The 23,799-nt window shown below is 46.4% G+C and overlaps 1 protein-coding gene across 4 annotated transcripts in view; it reads right to left on the minus strand.

Moving 5' to 3' along the window:
• Positions 1-884: 884 nt before the first annotated feature.
• LOC116947667 (cytosolic 5'-nucleotidase 1A) overlaps positions 885-23,799 on the minus strand; it is a 37,730-nt gene continuing 14,815 nt past the window's right edge. For all 4 annotated transcript variants that reach the window (XM_076070994.1, XM_032963664.2, XM_032963663.2 and 1 more), the window contains 4 exons: positions 4,313-4,442; positions 2,602-2,724; positions 2,278-2,462; positions 885-1,950 (listed from right to left, as the gene is read on the minus strand). In XM_076070994.1, coding sequence (XP_075927109.1) covers positions 1,603-1,950; positions 2,278-2,462; positions 2,602-2,724; positions 4,313-4,442 — 786 coding nt within the window. In that variant the 3' untranslated portion in view covers positions 885-1,602. The remainder of the gene's footprint in view (positions 1,951-2,277; positions 2,463-2,601; positions 2,725-4,312; positions 4,443-23,799) is intronic.

Genomic DNA, 23,799 nt, shown 5'->3' on the forward strand with positions numbered 1-23,799 from the left:
AGACGTCGGCCCCCACAGATGCTACCGGAGTTCTCCTCCAACTCGGGGATGAATGTTTCATGCTCGCTGAGGTGAGTGACCATGTGCGGGCTATACATCATCACCGCCTCGCACAATGCAGATTACGTCCTCGTTTCAGCAATGAACAGGGATGAATGTTTCATGCTCGCTGAGGTGAGTGACCATGTGCGGGCTATACATCATCACCGCCTCGCACAATGCAGATTACGTCCTCGTTTCAGCAATGAACAGACACAGCCCAGCGTGGTTCATTTATTATCCCTGCTCCTTGAGGGCCGTGCAGCTCTTTGGGCCCAGCGCCTTCTATTATCCCCTGCCCCTTTCCTCCCTTGAGTTAAAATTAGCTTTTTTTACAAGGTTTAATGTATGCTTGGATAAGCTTATGTCCATCCCAAGCTGAACTCTTATTTCTGTACATTAAACAAAAGCATAGTCCTAAAGATAACATAAGGGCAATTTGACAGAGCATCTCTTCTGCATTGACCCCTTGAGATCACATCCATTTACGTGGTCGGCCCACGTAAAAGCAAATTGAGCCAAGCGGCACAGTTCAAGGGACTGCACAGCTCACTTAGCAGGTTTGACCCATTCGGGCTTATTGTCTCGAGAACAGGTAACTTAGTTAGGCTTTGACGAGTGTGACTGTGGCTATGGTTGCCCTAACCCCTATTTCCCATAAAGCTTGAGTATTACAAACCACGGCAGTTTTCAGGGCCATAACCCCCGCGGTTGGCAAGGGATTGTTGTACACCCATCTTCCTGAATAAATAGTCGTGACAACTGACACATATGACGAAGTTCATCACGTTGTGATGCCGAACATGAGTAAATCACCTGTCAGTGAAGAGTAAACAACAACCAAGTGGGGGTTTAAGACTACGTTAATTTAATCCAGATATAAGACAGTTGGGGGTGGTAAATGAGGTGGGAGAGGATGAGACCGCCTGAAGTGGGGCGAGATGGCTGGGAAAGGGGAGGCCGGAGGAGGAAGGCGGGCACCGCGAGCAAACACGCAGAGGGCCACACTCAGTATAAAAGGTGTCCATAACAAACATGAAATTCTTCTGATGAACAAATTGTTTTGCAGTTTAATGGGTGGCAAACCATCACTATCCCTGACTCCACCCTACTTTGTTATAGATTAAGGCACTCTCGTATGGTTTTGCTATACAGTAAGCTTGTCAAGTTTATGCTTGTATAAACACCTGTTACTTTGGAACAGTTGTCTTGTAAAGGACTAATGATAAATGCTACACCGTAAGGTGAGGTCCGTTGCTCATGCTTAACTGATCAATGTAATCATTTTAACATCTACTATATAATATATACTCCCACAGTGCTTTTGTTCATAATAAAGGCCACAGCAGTAGCAGCGAATGAAACAATGCATCCCAAGGAGTGTCCTACTCTCAGCCAATACCAATCCTGGCAAAACCTCCATCCTGTAACATGGACGGTTGGCAAAAATGAAGAAACACGAAAAACAAAAACCCCAACTAAAAAACAGTAAAAAAGGTAAGCATACAAATTGATAGATTTATCTTTTGAATTGCATGATGTTAAAACCAAAGACTGGCCGTTCTACTTTTTTTTCTGAGACTTATTGTATTTTTGACCAATTCCAAACGGCACATGTGCCGCCACAGTACCGTGCTCGTGCGCACCCTCGACGTGAAACATTTGATCATCAAAGAAAACATGGGGCCTGATCTTTTCGAGCAGCGGTCCTTTCGGTGCACCGGCCAAGAAGAGGGCCTCATCGACCTCCAGGCCCCACGTCCGCAGAGTCTTCAGGGCCCGAGCGCCTGAGCTGGCAGCGCTACGTGCGGTTACCAAGTAAGTGCGAATGGGGCACCCCAGCCGCTCGCCTTTCACGTGAAACTTTCTTTGCATGCGGCCTAGGGTCTCCAAGAACATCTTCAGTGGGCCCTGGGGATAAATAATTAAATGTGATATATGTTTTTGTTTTACAGTTGCTGGGCACTGCCCCCCAAAGGCCCAATATGCCAGCAACGAACAGCAATGTCAAAGTTGTGATAAATAAGGGTTAACATGTTTATTAAATTGAGCAAGGTGAAAAGAGCTTGGTGAAAAGAGCTTGGAGAAAGACAATGGGAGGGAATTCCAAAGTCCAACAGTGCAGGTAACATAACATTTGTTAAATATCTTACACATTCATTAGTGCACTAGCATTACATTCACCGTATGAATATTTCTGCCGTGAGTCAAAATAAATGAATAGGTGCAGAGCTATACCTGGGCAAGGGGATTGTCGACAAACTTCTTTTCATGTTCAAAGAAGGTATCAAGTCCATGTTCCTTAACTATTATCTCCGATTCATCTGAGAAGAGTACCGCGTCGCCATCAAATGCCACACGCAGCTCATCATTTTTTAGCACGCGATCCTCCGGTGGGTTGAACATGGTTGCCGCAGCAATCCCTGCGCAAAGGAATTAAGTCATGACACCGGGACATTACTCACAAGTATCAGACTTTACAGAAAGAAACACGTCTGTTAGGCACTGAATATGACTTTAATTGCCAAAATGTGTAATCCGTGTGAATACAATTATACTGACCTTCCTCAATTGCTTCCTGCACCTTTTCCGCATCGGCGGATAAGTACAAATTTGTGAGATATGCTTTCAGGTAGCCAATTGGGCTTTTTCCACCAGTCATGCAAAACCTCTCAATGTTCAGACCTGTTGAGAGCCATGTAAAGTTTAGTGCAGCATCTACCACACCGACCATTTATGATTTAACACCATCACTTTGCAACTCTAAGATTTATATGAAATACACCCTTATACATCCAAGGTCGTTACGAATACAGAATACATCCTCTTAATCTGCTTTTATATAGATGGGGGACATAGTAAAGCGTTCATTTACCCTATTTGTGTTTATCCACCCATTTTCGTCACAACTACATCTTATTTGGAGGATTGTGCAACGCTATCATTGCCATGGCCATCATCATCGTAAATATGGCACCACCTATTTCAACACCACCACTACCATGGTCACCATTATCACCAACAACAACCGTCGTTTATCACTATCAGTGATGTCACCACGGCGCTTGTGCCAGGCTAGGTGTACTTTAAAGGCATGTGAAATGTCGAAGACTTTAGGGCAAAATGGTCACAGAACAGACCCAGATGCAATGGGTCAACTGAGATGACTGGCAGATGCTCCACCTGTGCTTCCCACTGTGCCAACTTGCTGCGTATTAGCCACCCAGTGCTCTGCTCATTGTTGTGAGCATCGTTCCTCCGCTCTCCGTTGTTGCTGGAAGGTGACTGCCTCCAAATGCCCAGTAGAGGCGTTCACGAGCTTCCTCCACAAAAGCCCATCTTAACGCCACTGGTACCAGTCATCCGCAACTCCGCAGCTCCACAAGCTTCTGTCCCACATCAGTCCATCTCTTCTCTAGCCTGAGCAGCACCTGTTTTTCCCCCTCTATCTGGCCAAACAGAAGCTGCTTGGGCATGCAGTGACTGGGCATGTGGGCTACAGGACCCAGCTAATGCAGCATCATCTGCCAGAAGAGCTCACTAGTAGGACAATGTGCATATATTTCAAAAATCTTTCAAGGGTCTCGTTAAACCCAGTATGATCGTAGGCAAGCCTGAGGGAATGTTTCAAACTGGCACTGATATTCCTGAAAGGGCTCCAGATTTCACAAGCATAGAGAAGGGAGGGCATAACTTTTTCTGAGAAGAGCCGGATTTTCATATGGAGCAATAGACGAGGTAGCTTCCATACAGCATTATGCAGCTGAATAAATGATGCCGCTCGACTGATTTGGAGACCTGCGAAACCGCAGCTGGTCATAAGCACACCACAGGTACAGAAACGTCTTCATTCTCTCCACTACTGTTCCATCACTCATGGGGAGTAGAAGTAGGGGAGGATTCGATTACATAATATATCCAGCAGGCGCTTTGTTTTTGTGGGGCTGATGGTAAAGCCCCATCCCTCAGCAGCATTGCTCCAGGTTCTACAGCATTGCATCCAACTCCTTAGAGTGGGTGGCAATTACCAGATCTGCATACATAACATGGTTGACCAAGAGGGAACTATTCCTTGACCGCAGCCGGGCATCGATCAGCCTCCCATTGGATTGTATCTGTACCGGCGACCTCTGTATTGTAAATTCAGTGTGCTAACCATTACACCACGGCAGCTCCTGTTTGTAATGGGTATTTGTAATTTAGAGAGTAAGAATCTAAAAGTGTGGGTTAGTAGCAACACGAGTGTCCAGAATGGCTTATGTAGAACACTCACCGTAATGGTTGATGCTGTTGATGAGTCTGACCCCAACTTGTGCGTGGTGATTGGTCATTAGCACCACATCAAATATCTGGTCACTGTCTGGGTAAAGATGGCGTAGTCGGATATTGACAGCCTCCAGGGCCTGTTGGAAACATAACTAACCTTTGTAAGTGGGATTAGTCGACAGTCAATTATATACACACATTTTTACTTCCTTATGTTGGTTGGGCTGTCTAAAACCTATTTTAAAATACACATGATGTTTAAATATTGTACTGACAAAATGCATAGGTATTCATGCCTCTCAATGTCCTTTTAAGTTCGATTTGTGCACGTTACAAATGTAATAATGATTAAACCTACAACAAAATAAAACGTCATCCGCAAGAGGTACCGAGTGGATTGGAGTAAATGTACAATCATGGTACAAATGTGGTTACCCAACTAGAGCTGCCCAGCATGCAGAGGGTTAATTATGAATCCGAACTTTAAAGGGGGAGGGGGGGTTGTGTAATTTATACCGTCGAGGAGAAAAGTAATATGTCAATGAATGGTTTGTTGTTGGTGCAGATACGAGTCCCACGACCAAATTCGGTCTAGTAGTACAGGCGTATCTCACTTAATGTACGATCTTTGTCCAAGAATTCGCTATAATGAGCAATTTGAATTTGGCCCCATTTGTTTGCAAAACGAGCAAAATGTTTGTTTAGCGAGCGGAGATCATTGATCGATGTGTCCCATGGCAGCAGGGGGTGCATGGCGGACGGTAGCTGTTTGCTTACGAGCTGTCCTGTGCTGAGTGAACCACGTGCTTGGTAATGTGGGGGAGGTGGTGTCATAGTTGCACTATAATGGGTGGGTGCAGGGAGGGGTGGGTGGCAGCGCTGATTAATTTCAAACGCTAAGGGCATGAAGTCATGCTCCATCTCGCATCCCCATATCTGGCTATGAACCCAGCAAAACCTGGTTCAGTTCCGAGCCACGGCTAACATCAGTAACGAATATTTGAACCAGTGGTCCTGCATGGCCCCTGCTGCTCCCTCAACCACCTGACAACTACCGTCAGACAACAGCAATGCCAAGCACCTGCAAGCACTGTGGTTATTCATCTGTGGTGTTACAGTTGATGTTTTATTAATTCATATTACTTTATTTAAAAAATTATAATTAGCATTTATGTTTAGAAAATTGTTCAAGAGTGGAAAATTTTGGGACTGAAATGTAGCTCAGCTTTTAACATGGGAGCCAATGGGGAAAACAACAATCGTTTAACAAGTTTTCGCTTACTGAGCAATTTTCGTGGAACAAATCTCGCTCATTAAGTGAGAAACGCCTGTATTAGTATAGTGTGTGTCTGACGAGGCACACACTGGGATAATAGGCACCATACTTTATTCACCTTAACAGCAACGGCTACAACAAGGCTACTCTAGACCCCAACGAGGGAGAGGAAGGATTCTTCATACCCGGAGCCCTAACACTATACCGGCTCCCGCTGCCCCCGGCGTGACTATACCCCATCAGTTCCCCACACCGACCATCCGACACTGTTCCAAGGCCCCGCCTCTTCACTTCCCCTTCCACGAGCGTGGCCCCACCCTGCCTCTTGCCACGTCATTTCCCCTGACTCTCCCGATGGCACCCGAGCCAGCGTGACAGGCCCCTCGAATCCCCATCGGCAGGTAAGTGCAGGTAAGGGAGCGCGTCTCCTCACAACAGTCACACCCCAGGGACGCCATTTACATCCCTACATTACTAGTAAACCAAGATTTCGATGCCACTGATAATTAACCCTTATTTTGTGCATGTCTAATGCAACATACATACATAGGCGATTTGGTATGTTGGTGGAAGAGACTTCCAAGGTTAAACTTTTAAAAATTTCTAAACTTTGCCATCATCTTAAAAATATATATATTTTTAATTACATTTCACATTTATTTACGTCTAATTTATTGACTGAGCACATGCGCACCTCCATTTACGTAGCAATGATGCAGCACCTTTCACTACGCTAGAGACAATGCTGGATATCACGAGATAAGCACTGTTGCAATTACATTTCAAATGCTGTGCAAATAGTTACGTCAAGCACAATATATGTTTTATGCTGTCCAGTGATGCCATGTCGTTTATAATATAATAGTGGGAATTACCCGGCGTTGCCCGGGCGAAAAAAAATACACACACACACATCCACCCACACACACAAACACATCGACTTACACACACACATATGGACTCACACAAAGACATCCACTTTAGATACACACACATGGAGTTACACACACAAATCGACGTACACACAGCGACTCACACACACATACGTATACTCTCACACACACATCGACCTAAGCACACATATGGACTTACACACACACATGGACCCACGCACACATATCGACTCACACACACACATAGGGACTCACACACACATACATATCGACGTACACACACACACAACGACTGACACACATAGACACACACACAGTGACTTACACACTCACATGGAGCCATGCACACACATCGACTAATACACACATCGACTAACACACACACAGCGACTGACACACACACATGGACTGGCACGCACACTTGGACTTACACACACACACACACATCGGCGTACACACACAGACATCTGGCATTGCCCGGGCAAAAAATACAGACACACATCGACGTACACACACACATCGACTGACACACTTAAACACACACACACACAGTGACTTACACACTCACATGGAGCCATGCACACACATCGACTAACACACACACACATCGACTAACACGCACACAGCGACTGACATGCACACATGGACTGACACGCACACTTGGACTTACACAAACACACATCGACGTACACACACAGACATCTGGCGTTGCCCGGGCAAAAAAGACACAGACACACATCGACTTACACACACACATGGACCTAAACGCACACGCATATGGACTCAAACACACACACATCGACTCACACACACACACATCGACTTGCACAGCAATCCCCAACGATGTCACAGCTAGAGCAATTTTCTCTCTCTGGCGAGCCGTAGCGAGGAGCAGTTTGAAAACAAAGGTCTTCCCAGTACTGGCAGGTGCATCAAGGGAAAAAAGACTCGATTTGTAGTCTCAATGTCTTTCAAGATTTTAGTGAAGGTGTGATGCCGCCGCCACGGAGCCGATCGGCGGGTGGCCCACCTGCGATCTCGCCGCTTCGAGCGGCGAGGCCGACATTGCTCCACCCCACCACCTCCCCACCCCCCCCACCGGAACACACACGCACGCACTCCCCCCACCATTAGAGCGCGTGGGGAGACACCCTGGCCGACAGGTTTTCACCCAGAAGCCCTCGTAAAGGGATAATCTTCACGGTTTCCTGCGGCCAGGGAATTGGACGGTCTCCTCCGACGCTAACACACACCGTGGCGCCGTGACTTGAGTAGAAATGACATGTTCACGGCGGGGCTGCCCCGCCACCGCGGTTAGTACGCACCTCACGCACACGGGTCGGCAGGGCAGGTAGGGAGGAGGGCAGAGCCACGAGCGGCGGGAAAGCAGGGTCGCCCTCCGACTGGAGGGCCGCTGAGCGGGTAAATTTAGATGCGGACGTCGCTGAAAGCAACGGCCCGGGGGATGCTGGGATACAGATGGGCCTACCGATTGGCAGGTGATCCCAGCGAGCTGATTGGCCCGTGAGTCAGCACCAGGTAGCCCCTTTGATGTAGAAAGAATAAAGCGGGTCAGGGCGAAGGGAAAAAGTTCTCTGGCTACTCGAGTCAACCCCAGGCCCGTCAACTCCCGAGTCCAGCCGCGCGAACGTCCGTGGGACGTATCGACGCGCCGCGAGGACCAGCCGGCAGTGACGACGAACCGTGAGTAAGGGAGGGAGAGAAAGAGGGAGTTGGGACTTAGCTTAAAAAGAAAACCGGAGAGGGTAAAGGGGAGAAGGACAGGTAGAGTATAGTGCCGACTATCGAGAGATAGATTGGTCCTGCCCCGCCGATCCCGACTGACTCGGTTAAATAAGGGCTCGCCGACCCGGTGGAATAAATCGTCGGCGATTACATAACGTACTGGTGTGGTTTTTGTGAGGGTGTGGAAAGAGAGTGGAAGCGTGGGTGCGCTCGCTGTTCGCGGTGGTCGCCGCGTGTGTGGAGCGGCGCCGCGTGGGGTGTGGGCGCTACAAACCGTCGGCGGCGGACTCCCCCGTTGCGAGCGGATACCCAGCTCGCACGCATGCCCATCGCATAGCCCTTTAAACCCGTTTAACCCAATCCCCCCAATCGCCGGAGTGGGTACGAACGACGTCGCTTACCCTCCGACCTCTAACCCCCGGTTACCCGCGTGTGATTGGTGCGTGGGACTGCGCGGGCGGGGAGCGTCGCGTTCGGGTGCCGGCGAAGCGCTAGCGGGCCCCAGGGCGGTCGAGGGCGATGCCTCACCGGCTGGAAACCCAGACTCGGGGGGGGACAGCACAGGGGGGGGAACAGGAGCGCGGCGACCTTTCCCCGCCCGGTGAGGAGTGCAGCGGCGGCAGCTCCCACACTAGTGGGGAGTCTGGGAGCGTCGGTCCTTCGCGGACAGGGTCGCAGGCGGGAGAGATTCCGGCGGCCGGCGACCCTAACAAAGGCTTCTATTTGTGCATCCATGAACTTTGGTTCATTTTCCTAAATAAATTTAAGAAGCTGTAAAGCATAATAGAATATTTAACGTAGGATCTCTTGAGCAAGGGCATGCAGGGTGTCCCTGTAGGGTGTTGGTAGTCCCATAGACGTGAAGTATTTTCCACCAATGGAGTGCAGTTTGTCCTGAAGGAGGATGAGGGCCTGTTTGAAGATGACATCAGAAAAGTTGACGTCGAGGTTTGTTTTTTCTCATTGAGCTCCGTGGAGGATGTCCTCACTCATGCCCTCTTTCAATTTTTGCCAGAGTCCCATGGGGTTAGATGGGCTGCAAGCTTGAAGATTCATGCAGAAGAGCAATGTCAGTTGGAAAGGAGACTGACCAACAGAAGCTTTTGTCATAGCTTTATGAAGATGGTGATCATGCGCAATAATTGCACGAAGATTGCAAGCGTTCCTGTATGTTTGACAGACAACTCCTTCCACCGTTTAGAGGTCTTGGAAAGATTTGTGCCCTTTGGCAACATGGAGAAGCATTGGGATAAAGTAGCACTGCTGATTGTTGGGATGAACCGTTCTAAGGCATCAGATTCACCGTCAGCAGCACGTCGCTTCCATTTTTTTAATCAATCCACGTATAGTAGGAGGGAACTTAATGGAAGAGCAGGTTGGCAGCAAATGGGTCACTTGGGCACAAAACAAAGAATGTGGAGCCAGGGCCTGTTGTTGGGCATTTCCTTTGGTCACGTAGATGCGTTGACCATTTTGGAGGTGAAGTGCCAAATGGATGACTGTGGGAGAATGGTCATGGATGGGGAAGCCAAGAATTCAGCAAATGGACTCATTGTTGCCGATATATGTTCCTTGGAAAAAAAGTTTGAGCTCATGCACACTTTGCCCCTCTGTTTTGTAAGGCAAAGACAGCCATGTCAGAGCCTTTGTTGATGTATTGGCAAACATATTTGATGGCTTTTTTTTAGAATAGCAGAATTTCACGTTAAAGTGGGCCTGGAAGATCTTGCACAGACGAGGGCAGTAGGGAACGATCCACTGGTTGTGAACCTTAATTAGCGAGTTAGTGGCAGGTCTGAGCGTTGTTTGAAATCCACCATGCGCAGTATTTCTGTGATGATAGAGGATAGCCATCATGGGCCGACTGAGTGTCTTTCAAGTAGTTCCGTGGATACCTCTTGGTACACCTGTGGTCTTGAATACATGGCACATTTGGATAGAACTGGTAACATAGGCCATGGACCATTTGGTAGCAGACCACATAGAAAAAGGGCAGGGTCTTGATGGGGGTGAGGTAGCTAAGCACTGATAAATGTGTCAATGTGACTTGCATGAATTGTTTCCCTCATCCATAGCGAAATGTGAGCATGAGGAAGACGACGTTTTTGCCACCCAATGGTGTGCAAGTTACTGCTTGTCTATCCAAAGACGCTGCCTTCGTTGGTCGTAATAAGCATAATGAGGTCATAAACTTAGAGTTGTAAGACCCTCGCTAAGATGTCATGTCTGTCTGGTGGCTTTTTGTTTGGATAAAGGTAAACCTGGATCTCCTTTCATTTGGGATTGCAAGTGAAGGTGATGAAGAGATGGGGCGTGGCATTTAGCTGATGTACGTCATGGCATCCTGAGCCTTCTCATGCATGTATATTGGTGGAGCTGTGAAGGATGAAGGCAAAATAACTAATCAGCCCACATTGTGACTGTTTGCATCTCCTTTGCCATTGATGGCATCCCAGAGATGAGCATACTATTCACACTTAGACACTTTTGATTCAGTTGAATGTAAAGAAGGCGAGCACTCTAAATTTTGGCATACTCATTGACAACATACTGGTGAAAGAGGTTGGCGTACCATAATGTGGTTTCCTCTTTCCATGATTACAAAGGAATATCAAATTTTTAGAGGAGACAGTTTTGTGAGGATGTCTTTGTCCTGCAGCTTTGTAATTGGAAGAATCTTGACATGGTACCCATCTTGGCCTTGCGACAGGAAAATGTGGTATTATAGGGTATCGTATGCTCTGTTAGTGTCAGGACATCATGCGATGGTCTTGTCTTGGTATGGAAGAGCAATGTCTCTCTCACAATGTTCCTCACCCACCGTAAGAAAGCAAGGTCAACAATATTTGGGGCATCGAACCTCCCTGCATGCTCCCCGCTTTGGTGGAAAGTAAAGGTGCGGTACGGCAAAATTTAAATGGGTGATGTTCCCACGAATGTAACAAAACGATAGACGAAATGCAATGGGCTGTATCTAAGAAAGTCCAACGTATTTAGCAGTTTCACATATTAATCAGCATCACAGTACTATAGCATGACATAAGCAATCGAAACAATAGAAATGCATTGAAATATGCTGAAATAAGTGTACATTAAAGAGCAGCAGAGGTAATTTGAGAACAGGTAATTTGAGAAGCAGGCTACAGTCTAGATTATAGACTGCCAGTATGGCGACTCAATGACATAAGCATTGCTACAGTCGACATAAAAAGCTGCCAATATGGTCAGCAGGTGAAAAAGCTGGATATAGTCGACATGAAAGGCTGACAGTACAGAGTGAGGTAAAGAAGCAGGCAACAGATTATAGACTTGCATACACTCATAATAGGCAAAAGCAAAATAAGCAGTGTAGATAACAGAGTGCCAGTGCACTGACATTAATTAACCAGCAGGCAGCCTGCCACAGCACAGACTGGCAGTACACCACCGCAGCGTCATAAAAACACACCTAAAAAATAATATAATTAGCAACCTAATAATGAAATATTAGTTTCCTGCACACAAACATTATTATTGTAATATTTGCCAACTTATTTGTTTCATAATAGTAAACAATTAACCTGAGTTCTTAGCTGAAGATTAAATAAAATTGTACTTTACATTGCCGTGGTGAGGCCTAGTCTCGTGCAGATCCCGCGGCCTCGCCTAGATTGCCCAGCCGGAGGAGCTGACACATTGCCAGGCTGGGGGCTAGGCCACTCTCCCCACCCGTGCTGCAATGATACCATGTAAGCGCTATAATATTAATATCTACGGACTTTATATCAGTAACTGCACGCATTGAGGTGATATTGAGGATATAAGACAGTGAAGAATGAACCTCAGCATTGTGCTCTGTTTTTTTCGGTAAAGTCACTTAGGTAAAAAATAAACAAAATAAATTAAATCACAACGTTTCGGGCGAAACACAAGCGTCCTTCTTCAGGTGGGGACAACGTAGCGAAAGCACAAACACTTAAGTGTGTCTCAGAGATGGTTGTGACGAGGGATTATATAGTTGCGGGGCATGGAGGGGGGGGGGGGCATGGTGAGTGTGGGGGCGGGGTGTGGGCTGGGAGGAGAAGTTGCAAAACTGAGGGTGCACTGGGAGGCAACTGGTGGAGCCGAGACTGAGGCTTTGTGATGTAGATGGTGGAAGCTTGCACATTTCAGTTTGAACTCCTTACGTTGTTAGCTTGCGCTTTTCTAACTTACCCACCCGGCAGCATAACAAAAGACGGCTTAATCCTAGCTTGCTTATTTACTTCTGCCATCTACATCACAAAGCCTCCATCTCGGCTCCACCAGTTGCCTCCCAGTGCATCCTCAGTTATGCAACTTCTCCTCCCAGCCTACACCCCGACCCCACACTCACCATGCCCACCCCCCCTCCCTCCATGCCCCACAACTATATAATCCCTCATCACAACCATCTCTGAGACACACTTACATGTTGGTGCTTTCGCTACGTTGTCCCCACCTGAAGGACGCTTGTGTTGTGCCCGAAACGTCGTGATTTAATTTAGTTTTCATTTATTTTGTTTATTTTTTACCTTCGTGACTTTACCAAAAATAACAAAAAGTATAAATCCTTGCAGTCACGAAAGCATCAAATCTAGAATCTCAGCATTGTGTGTATATTTTTTAAGCATTGTTAACGGGAATTAACATTTTTAGCGATCGTTGCGAGGGGCAACTCCTGTCAGCGTTTCGTGCATGCACAATTGCGTGCTTTGTCCCGTGTCGGGCGGCAAAATTATATAAATAAATAGAAATCGCCAAAAAACACTATTTCTACTAATTTAAAGGTAGCGAACGGGAAAACGGAATAGCGCTTGCCCACCGCGGGGCTGATGGCGTGGTAGCTGGCAAAACATTTTTACGTAAACCCCACAACCAAATCCCTCGCAAGCGCGTGTGCGCAGACAGACGGGCAGACAGACAGATGGACAGACAACACATAACTTTTATAGGTTATATTGAAATGCTGTAGGGTGATGTTATGTAGTGTACAGGACATTTGTAATGGTATACAGTAATGTTACGTGGTGTATCGTAGATTTTAAATGCTATTCAGTGATATGTAGTGCAAAATACATCTTGAATGGGATACAGTTGCAAGCTATTTTTACACGCTTTCTATTAACTCACTCTGTTCTTGTCGTCGTCGTCATATCCTACCCCACTTCCCAATGGGGTATCAACTGCAAACTTTGTATACTTATGTCATACTGATGACAATACTATATTATATCATAAAAAATAAAAATATATATTTTTAAACATTATTTTTACACGCTTTCTATTAATTCACTCTGTTATTGTTGTCGTATCCTCAAATCTTGCAACTCAATTTTAACCCACTTCCCAATGTGGTATCGATTGCAAACTTGGTATACTTATGTCATACTGATGACAGTACTATATTCTATCATTTAAATAAAAAATAAAGCATTTTTTTATTATTTTTTATGTTATGTTTCGGCTTCGGTCTAATTGTCCACGCTCAACTGACGGCTGTAAATCACCACGGCCCCTTAAGTTATGGCAAGCTTTGCGGCCACTTCCTAGAGTCGTGGAGTTCTGCCATTACGAGTACGGTACATTTCATTAAAGCGTGTTTAAAAAAGTATTTTTAAATATTACTTTTTTTAACTAGCTTTAAGTATAGCGGCTACTTTTTTCAAGGCATCTTGAAGGAAGTAACTTGCAGCCTTAGCTTGCTATTTTTCCTCAGCATTTTGTGTGTATACATATGCAAGGCTAGCCAGTAATATCGTCTCAGCAAAATACATATATCGCCAAAGTATTGAGAGTATGCATAAGCTTACACACGTTGTATTAATTTAAAAAAAACATGCACAAAAGGCAAAATGTGAAGGCCTGCTAGTGGAACATTTTTTAAAAGTAAATTATTAGTAAAAACTATGTTTCTAGTCTATCCTTGCATCTGGAAATGTTCAGGAGCTAAATGCCAATGTCGAAGTCTGCTAGCCATGACTGGACTTCAGGAGATAGTTCGTGTAATATTGCTATTCCTCCACTGACGCAGCATAGATTAAGGTGGTTTACTATATGGTTCATAGGTTGGCTTGCAATGCAGCAGTCGAAATGTGGCTTGTCTTTAATTTTCCATTCAAAGGAGATGTGCGCATCGGCCTGTTGATGTTCTGAAGCGGTGATGGTATGCCAGTGTCTTCGAGGAATGTCAAAGCCAGGAGGTGCAATGTTTGCATCTCTAATAAGGTGTTTATTCTGGGTGTCCGAGTTGTTTCACTATTTGCCAGTGTTCTTCCGAATTTGGGTAAGATTCTCGGATGGTGACAGCACAAACCCAAATGGGGAATCGGGAGGTACATTGTTGAGATCTTATGCAATGCGCAGGTTGCTGTTGGCAAAAAAACATGTAAACTCCTTTTCAGTTTGTATGTCTCTGCAGAGATTTGATGGCAGAATGTTCACCAGAACAGGGAACCAGGGGATTAGCGTCGGTGTCAGGGTTCCAGTTATAATGCGCATTGCATTATTTTATTGTACATCAAAGCATTTTTGTGCATGAGCTCCCGGACCAGGCTGAAGCACAATACTCTGCCACTGAGTAGATCGGTGAGAGGGTGGCGGTTTGCAACATATCAGCTGAGCCACCCCAGGTATATCTTACAATTGCCTGTCGAAGGGGGATTCTTGATTTGCTTTTTTCACAGATCTGTTGTATTTGCGGCTTGAAGGTCAGGCGTTTGTCAATGATAACCCCCAGATATCTTGGAGTGGGCTCATAGCGGACTGGGCTATCACAGAAGGACACCAATGGAAAGCACCCGTGGTGGTTTTAGAAGGATTTGGTCAGTCTCCAGGGAAGGAATTATACATCCAATAAAGTTAGATCAGCTGTTAGAGTATTAGCAATGTTCAAATGTAAGCAAAAAAGAAGCGAATTAAATATTAGCTTTTTATGAAAAGCATTAAAGCCACCTGCAATTGTGCATGTCAATAGGCCAGAGGTTGTCCCATGTGTGAAGGGAATGCACAACTTTGCAAATTGATTCAACACTATGGATCAAGACATGAGATGGATGCTACTCTTATCGTTTCACCAACATGAATGTGAAGCTGAGTTGCAAAGTAAAATGAATGATTGTAAAAATATATATAGCAAACTTTACAGGCTGTGTACAGTAAAATTTAAATATAGACTAGTGATACTTGACTTAAAGCTTTCGTGACTGCAGGAATTCATATTTCGATCACAACACAAGCAATCGTCATCAGGAGAAAAAAAGAGGAGGAAAGCTGCTGAGGCAGGTTGTTTTAAAGGTTTGAAAAGGGTGTAGTCCAGGGTTCATAAACAAAGTGGGCGGGGCTAGTGATGTTAAAGTGATTAATTTGCATGTAAATGTAAGATCGGAGAGCTACCTCCACGACGAGGGCGCGGAGGTGGCCATTGTCTTGTGAAAGATTAGCATGTCAATATAAGATCGCAGAGCCGCCACCACCGATAACACGAGCGACGGCGGCTGTGTTAGTCAGTTTAACACGTAGGCTTTCGCGACCAATATTATTCATAATAAAGGTTTTGGGTTAGATCGCGTTATTTACGTGTCGTAACCCTCCACCACCCGACACGGCCAAACAGTAAAAAATGTAAATTTTGATTTAAAGCTTTCGTGACTGCAGTAATTCATATTCTTAGTTTTTTCGGTAAAGTCACGTTGAAGAGAAACAACAAAATAACAAAATATATATATAAAAAAATAAAAAATAAAAATTCTCACGACGTTTCGACCATAACTCAAACGGTCATCATCAGGTGTGTCGGTTTGCATAAATTTATTTTGAAAACGGCATATTTATTTATTTATATATATATAAATAACGTTTGCGTCACGCGCAACGATTGGCTGTTTGCCAGGACTAGTCCATCTATTTTTTTAAAAGAGGAGGGGGGAGACGAAATTTGTTTTTATGTATGCTGTCTGAAAGCCACTGTAAGCGTGAACAATCAATCAAGAACTGAAATGATTTATCAAATCTTTCCAATGATTGCTAAGATAGAATCCATCTTCTCGGTTGAAATTGTCTCTGTGTTTGTATATGTGGATAGCCTCATGAACGAATCTCTCATGGAAGCCAGATGGCTTACAAAGAACCTCCGTCTTGGAAAAGTCAATGGCATGTGAGCCTACTGAATTAGAACAATGATCTGCTACGGCCGAGGTGTTGGTCCTACCGTGTTTAAGGTCTGCTTTATGTTCACGAATGCGGTCCGAGATATGGCGTTTGGTTTCTCCAATGTAACTACTACCACAGAGGCAACTTAGTTTGTAGACACCAACGTGACTTTACCGAAAAAACTAAGAATAGTAAAAAATGTGTTACATTTACAAAGGACGAATAGTTCACTACTTTAGCCCACCGGTGTGTTGAAGAGTGAATCAATATAATTAAAAATTTGAGTACGACATTTCGCTGGTAATTACATCCAGCTTCATCGGGCAATTTGCCAGAATGGTGAGGCTCTCCTTTTGCTCCCGGTCTTAAATAGAGCAGCAGGCTTATGTCATTATTTAATTCATTCAGGTGCAGTGATTTGAGGCAGAGAGGGGGAGGGTATTGTAATTATATAATAGATTGGTAATCATTTAATTGTTATTCATTGGTATTGTTTCTCTTATAAGGAATTGTAATTGTGTTATATATTTTATTTAATAATACGCTTCCAGGCCGCACTAAGCCTGTAGCTGTCAGAATGATTCAAGTTATTTGTATTTCTCCGAATTTCAATGGATTCTCGAATTAGTCTTGACCAGTAATAATTAGTTTTACACAACACTTCAACGTTATCGAAGTCAATTGAGTGTCCTTATTGACAAGCATGCTCTGCCACTGCCGACAGTTGTGTTTGAGATAATTTAATATTTCTTTGATGTTCATTTAGTCTTACGCTGATGTTACGCCCTGTCTGTCCAATATACAGTGAGGGAAAAAAGTATTTGATCCCCTGCTTATTTTGGACGTTTGCCCACTGACGAAGAAATTATCAGTCTATAATTTTAATGGTAGGTTTATTTGAACAGTGAGAGAGAATAACAACAAAAAAATCCAGAAAAACGCATGTCAATAATGTTATAATTGATTTTCATTTTAATGAGGGAAATAAGTATTTGACTCCTCTGCAAAACATGACAAGCTTCAAATCTAGAATGACTTAGTACTTGGTGGCAAAACCCTTGTTGGCAATCACAGAAGTCAGACGTTTCTTGTAGTTGGCCACCAGGTTTGCACACATCTCAGGAGGGATTGTCCCACTCCTCTTTGCAGATCTTCTCCAAGTCATTAAGGTTTCGAGGCTGACGTTTGGCAACTCGAACCTTTAGCTCCCTGCACAGATTTTCTATGGGATTAAGGTCTGGAGACTGGCTAGGCCACTCCAGGACCTTAATGTGCTTCTTCTTGAGCCACTCCTGTTGCCTTGGCCATGTGTTTTGGGTCATTGTCATGCTGGAATACCCATCCACGACCCATTTTCAATGCCCTGACTGACGGAAGGAGGTTCTCACCCAAGATTTGACGGTACATGGCCCCGTCCATCGTCCCTTTGATGCGGTGAAGTTGTCCTGTCCCCTTAGCAGAAAAACACCCCCAAAGCATAATGTTTCCACCTCCATGTTTGACGGTGGGGATGGTGTTCTTGGGGTTATAGGCAGCATTCCTCCTCCTCCAAACACAGTGAGTTGAGTTGATGCCAAAGAGCTCCATTTTGGTCTCATCTGACCACAACACTTTCACCCAGTTGTCCTCTGAATCATTCAGATGTTCAATGGCAAACTTCAGACGGGCATGTATATGTGCTTTCTTGAGCAGGGGGACCTTGCGGGCGCTGCAGGATTTGAGTCCTTCACGGCGTAGTGTGTTACCAATCGTTGTCTTGGTGACTATGGTCCCAGCTGCCTTGAGATCATTGACAGGATCCTCCCGTGTAGTTCTGGGCTGATTCCTCACCGTTCTCATGATCATTGCAACTCCACGAGGTGAGATCTTGCATGGAGCCCCAGGCCAAGGGATTCTTTTGTGTTTCTTCCATTTGCGAATAATCGCACCAATTGTCACCTTCTCACCAAGCTACTTGGCAATGGTCTTGTAGCCCATTCCAGCCTTGTGTAGGTCTACAATCTTGTCCCTGACATCCTTGGAGAGCTCTTTGGTCTTGGCCATGGTGGAGAATTTGAAATCTGACTGATTGCTTCTGTGGACAGTTGTCTTTATACAGGTAACAAGCTGAGATTAGGAGCACTCCCTTTAAGAGTGTGCTCCTAATCTCAGCTCGTTACCTGTATAAAAGACACCTGGGAGCCAGAAATCTTTCTGATTGAGAGGGGGTCAAATACTTATTTCCCTCATTAAAATGCAAATCAACTTATAAAATTTTTGACATGCGTTTTTCTGGATTTTCTTGTTGTTATTCTGTCTCTCACTGTTCAAATAAATCTACCATTAAAATTATAGACTGATCATTTCTTTGTCAGTGAGCAAACGTACAAAATCAGCAGGGGATTAAATACTTTTTTCCCTCACTGTAGCATCTGCCACATAAACAATTAATCCGATAAACACCTTCTGTTGATAATTTAGGCAATTTGTCTTTAGTGCCAGATACCAGTTTTGAATTTTGTGTACTGTACCAAATCTTACTTTAATGGTTTGCTTTTGCAGAACATGGGCTAATTTGTCAGTTACTTCTGAGATGTATGGTATTTTAATTGTTTGAACAATCTTATTTCTTTCAGCAGTGTTTCTTTGCGTTCGTGATTTGGCTCTGTTAATTTGAGCATTATTGTAGCCATTCTGTCTTAGTGCTTCTTTAACATGTTTAATCTATCTCACTAGACTTTCACCATCTGACACTGTTTTAGCCCGATGTATGAGTGTCTTGATAAGAGAGGATTTCTGAGCTGGGTGATGTGAATCTGCATTCAGAAAGGCATCAGTGTGCGTTTGCTTTCGGTAAATGCTGTGTTATTTTGCCATTTAGACCATGCCCCAGCAAAATATCTAGGAACGGGAGTCTGTTATTCACCTCCATTTCCATGGTGAACTGGATGGCTGGGTTTTGTGCATTGAGATGATTTAGAAAATCATTAAGTGCATTTTTACCATGTGGCCGGACAACCAAAGTGTCATCAACATATCTAAACCAAAAAGATGGTTTTAATGTACTCGAGGCAAGTGCTCTTGTTTCAAAGTTTTCCATGTACAGATTTGCTATAGCGGGAGATAAAGGAGAGCCCATTGCGGCTCCTTCCTTCTGTTTATAGAAATCACCTCTCCATAAGAAGTGTTATTTAAACAATTATCAGCTAAATTTTGATTTAAAGCTTTCGTAACTGCAGTGATTCATATTCTTGGTTCTTTCGGTAAAGTCACGTTGAAGGGAAACAAAATAATACAATATATAAAACAATAAAATTATCACGACCTTTCAACTGTAATACAAACAGTTATCATCAGGTGTGAAAACCAACGGCAAGAAACATTTGAAAGAAGTGGCGGTTTGTATTTATTTATTTTTAAACAGTGTTTGCATTTATTTATTTTTAAGCGTTGGCACCATGGATAGCGATTTGACAGTTTGTTTAGAAGGACGAGTCCATCTATGTTCGGAAAAGAGGAGGGGGGAGACTAAAATTTAATGTATGCTGTCTGAAAGCCACCGAAAGCGTGAACACCACCATCCATCACAGAAGAATTATCTCATCAAGACTCTGCACCATAGAGTCCAATGCATATCCGACCAGGAACACATAGGCAGTGAACTCAAGCACGTACACCAAGCTTTTAAGGCTAATGGTTACTCCGACTATACAATCTGCAAAGCTATCACTCAAACCATGAAGAAACCAAACGACATGTCTCAGACCGCATTCGTGAACACAAAGCAGACCTTAAACACGGTAGGACCAACACCTCGGCCTTGGCAGATCACTGTTATAATTCAGTGGGCTCACATGACATTGACTTCTCCAAGACAGAGGTTCTTTGCAAGCCATCGGGCTACCATGAAAGATTTGTTCATGAGGCTATCCACATATATAAACACAGAGATAATTTCAACCGAGAAGATGGATTCTGGCTTAGCAATCATTGGAAGGATTTGATAAACCATTTCGGGTCTTAATTGGTTGTTCACGCTTACGGTGGCTTTCAGACAGCATACATTAAATTTTCGTCTCCCCCCTCCTCTTTTCCGAACATAGATGGACTCGTCCTTCTAAACAAACTGTCAAATCGCTATCCATGGTGCCAACGCTTAAAAATAAATAAATGCAAGCACCGTTTAAAAATAAATAAATACAAACCGCCACTTCTTTCAAATGTTTATTGCCGTTGGTTTTCACACCTGATGATGACTGTTTGTGTTACAGTCGAAATGTCGTGAGAATTTAATTGTTTTACATATATTTTATTATTTTATTGTTTCCCTTCAACGTGACTTTACCGAAAGAACCAAGAATATAATTATCAGCTAGTTTCGGGATATCTTTTGGGAAACATGTATTCTATACTAGTGTATCAAGTAATTTAAGTGACTCGTTCACTGGAACCTTTGTGAATAGAGAAATCACATCAAAACTCACCAGAATATCATTAGGGTTAAGTTTTATATATTTAATCACATTCACAAGATGCGGGAAGTCTACGCGGCGATCCGGGGGCTGGCGGAGCAGAGAGACCAGGGGCACGACCAGCCACCGCACCGCTGGCAGCCGCCTCTACAACAGTGCGCCGAGCCACCTCGACGAAACGCCCCGTGGGTCTGCCACCATTGCGGTCGAGAGGGGCATGTGGCGAGGGGGTGCCGCACGGAGCCGGAGACAGCCAACTCCACCTGGAACCTGCCAGGGCCGAACACCGACAGGAACCAGGCGAGTGACGCCATCTTGTCCGGGCTCCACCGTCCTAGTCGGTGGCCGGGGATCGCGATGGGGCCGGGGATCGCGACGGAGCCGGGGCCGGGGACCACGACGGGGCCGGGGCCGGGAACAGCGATGGGGCCGGGGCAGGGGGCCGCGACGGGGCAAGGGACCGCGAAGGGGCCGGGGACCCCTACGGGGCCGGGGACCGCAACGGGGCCGGGGACCGCGACGGTACCGGGGACCGCGATGGGGACAGGGGCCGCGACGGGGACAGGAATCGAGTCACGGGCGGACGTGACGTCGCGGACAGAAGTGGCGTCGCGGTCGGAAGTGATGTCACGGCCGGGGATGGTGTCACGGCCGGGGGTGACGTCACGGCCGGAGCCTACCCCACGTAACCAGGGCGCATTTACCCTGCTGCGACACACCCTAAAGGAGGGAACCCCATCTTCGGCCCGTTCACATCCATCCCCCGTCACCTCGCCATACACCGCAGGATAGTGAGCCGCCGCCTGGTCAGTGGCCGGACTCAGCCATACAATGGAGGAATCTGGCAAGGTGGGTGGTAGCGGCCGCGTTGGGAGCCTCGGGTCCTGGTCGGTGCAATCGTGGGAGTGTCGGCACGCATCTTGGTTGACATGGGGGCATCGGCCACAATCATCGAGCATCATGCACGAGATGCTGCCGGATAAAAAACGGCCTTTAGTCCCCGTCAAAGACGACATTCATCGCAGTAAATGGGGGGAGTACGGGCTTCCTGGGCCAGGTTGAAGCCCCGATACAGATTGGGCAGCTTTCAGTAGCAAGACCCATCCTTGTGTCCGCAACACTGCCCGTACCCTGCCTGTTGGGGACGGACTATGAAAATCGATCTGGCCAATGGGTGGGTGGAAGTCCAGGGAATACATCTCCATTTCCTAAAGGCGGAGGGGGCCGGCCGGGGCGTACCCTACGTGCAGGCTCTGGTCAGTGAGTCTGTCTCCATTCCCCCGGCAGCCGAGATGCTGATACCGCTGCAATATCGGGCCTACCTCATGACAGCCCGGCCACTCACCCATCCTGGTGTCTCCGGCGCCAGCCGCCACGGATCGCCACGCACTGGTGGGGGCCGAAACTATTCTCCAGGGGAACCAGCATCTGTTCATTCAAGTGCTGAACACCTCGAACAGAGCAGTGACGGTGCAGGCGGGAACGGTTCTGGCCCACGTTAGTCTCTTGTCACTAGGAGCCAGAGCTTGTGGGAAGCATCAGTCAGTCCGAGGATAGAGGGGACGACTCGTGGATGGACCAGCTGGCAGAGCCTAAGCCGGATTTGCCGCCCGACCATAAGCACGTGTTCAGCCGGGGACCGTTCGACCCAGGATGCACACATCTGTTGCAGCACCATCACAACAAGGAGACGCCGCACCCCTGCGCCAAAACACATATAGAATGAGCCCAATGGAAAAAGGGCACATTCAACAAGCAGTACAGGAGATGCTGCGGGCCGACATCATTTCCCCATCCTCGAGTCCCTGGGGGGCACCGGTGGTCCTAGTCAAGAAATCAGACAGGTCACTGAGATTCTGCGTGGACTTCCGCCGCCTCAATGCTGTCACGCTTGCCGACCCATATTCCCTACCACGTATCGACGACACACTTGATGCATTGGCAGGAGCAAAATTTTGCAGTACATTGGATTTATTATCCAGTTTCTGGCAGGTCCCACTGGACGCAGACTCCAGGCCTAAAACAGCGTTCCGGACACCACAGGGCCTGTTCGAGTTCAACTGCCTGCCTATGGGCCTCCAGACTGCACCGGCGACGTTCCAACGCTTAATGGAGTTGGCCTTAGCAGGCCTCCAATGGGATACGTGCCTAATCTCCCTGGACGTCATTGTCTTCAGCCGATCATTCGATGAACACACTGGCCAACTGCGTCAGGTATTCCTGCGGTTCCGGAACGCGAACTTGAAGCTCAACCCGTCGAAGTGCCACCTTATGCAGTCGTCCGTAACGCTACTTGGGCCACGTTGTCAGTGAGTCTGGAGTGGCTATAGACCCAGAAAAGACGGCCTGAGTGAGGGCCTGGGCTGTTCCCATGACAATTCCAGAGGTACGCAGGTTTGTGGGCTTCGTGTCCTACTACCGCCGGTTCATACCCAACTTCACAACCATTGCAAAGCCCTTGCACGTGTTGACGGTGAAGAACCAGAAGGTTTTATTGGGGACATCTGGAGGAGGAGGCATTCCAGCAGCTGCGCTCGCGTCTGACAGATGCACCACCATCGGCCTTTCCGGATTTTGGCCTCCCCTTTATCCTGGACACGGACGCCAGCGATGTGGGCATCGGTAGCGTCTTGTCACAAATCCAGCAGGGTCGGGAGGTGGTTATCGCCTACGGCAGTCGCGTGCTGTCATCAGTGAAGCAGCGCTACTGCATCACACGTAGGGAGCTTTTCGGGGTTGTCCACTTGGTGCAGCAATTTCGACCCTACCTGTATGGTCGCAAATTTACGGTCCGCACTGACCATACGGCCTTGCAGTATTCGCTCCGCATCGACCAGCCGGCCAGGTGGATAGAGCATTGTCCCGGCTGGCGCCCCAGGGCCCTTGTGCATGCACCACAGGCGCGGTACGCTGCAAGGAGGCGAGGCCGGAGGGAACGGTCATTGCTCCCATACACACGGCAGGGGGTGCACAGGGTGAG

Source organism: Petromyzon marinus, chromosome 31 (assembly GCF_048934315.1).
Source record: "Petromyzon marinus isolate PM22_M1 ecotype Great Lakes invasive population chromosome 31, UKy_Petmar_22M1.pri1.0, whole genome shotgun sequence".
Lineage (NCBI taxonomy): Eukaryota > Metazoa > Chordata > Hyperoartia > Petromyzontiformes > Petromyzontidae > Petromyzon > Petromyzon marinus.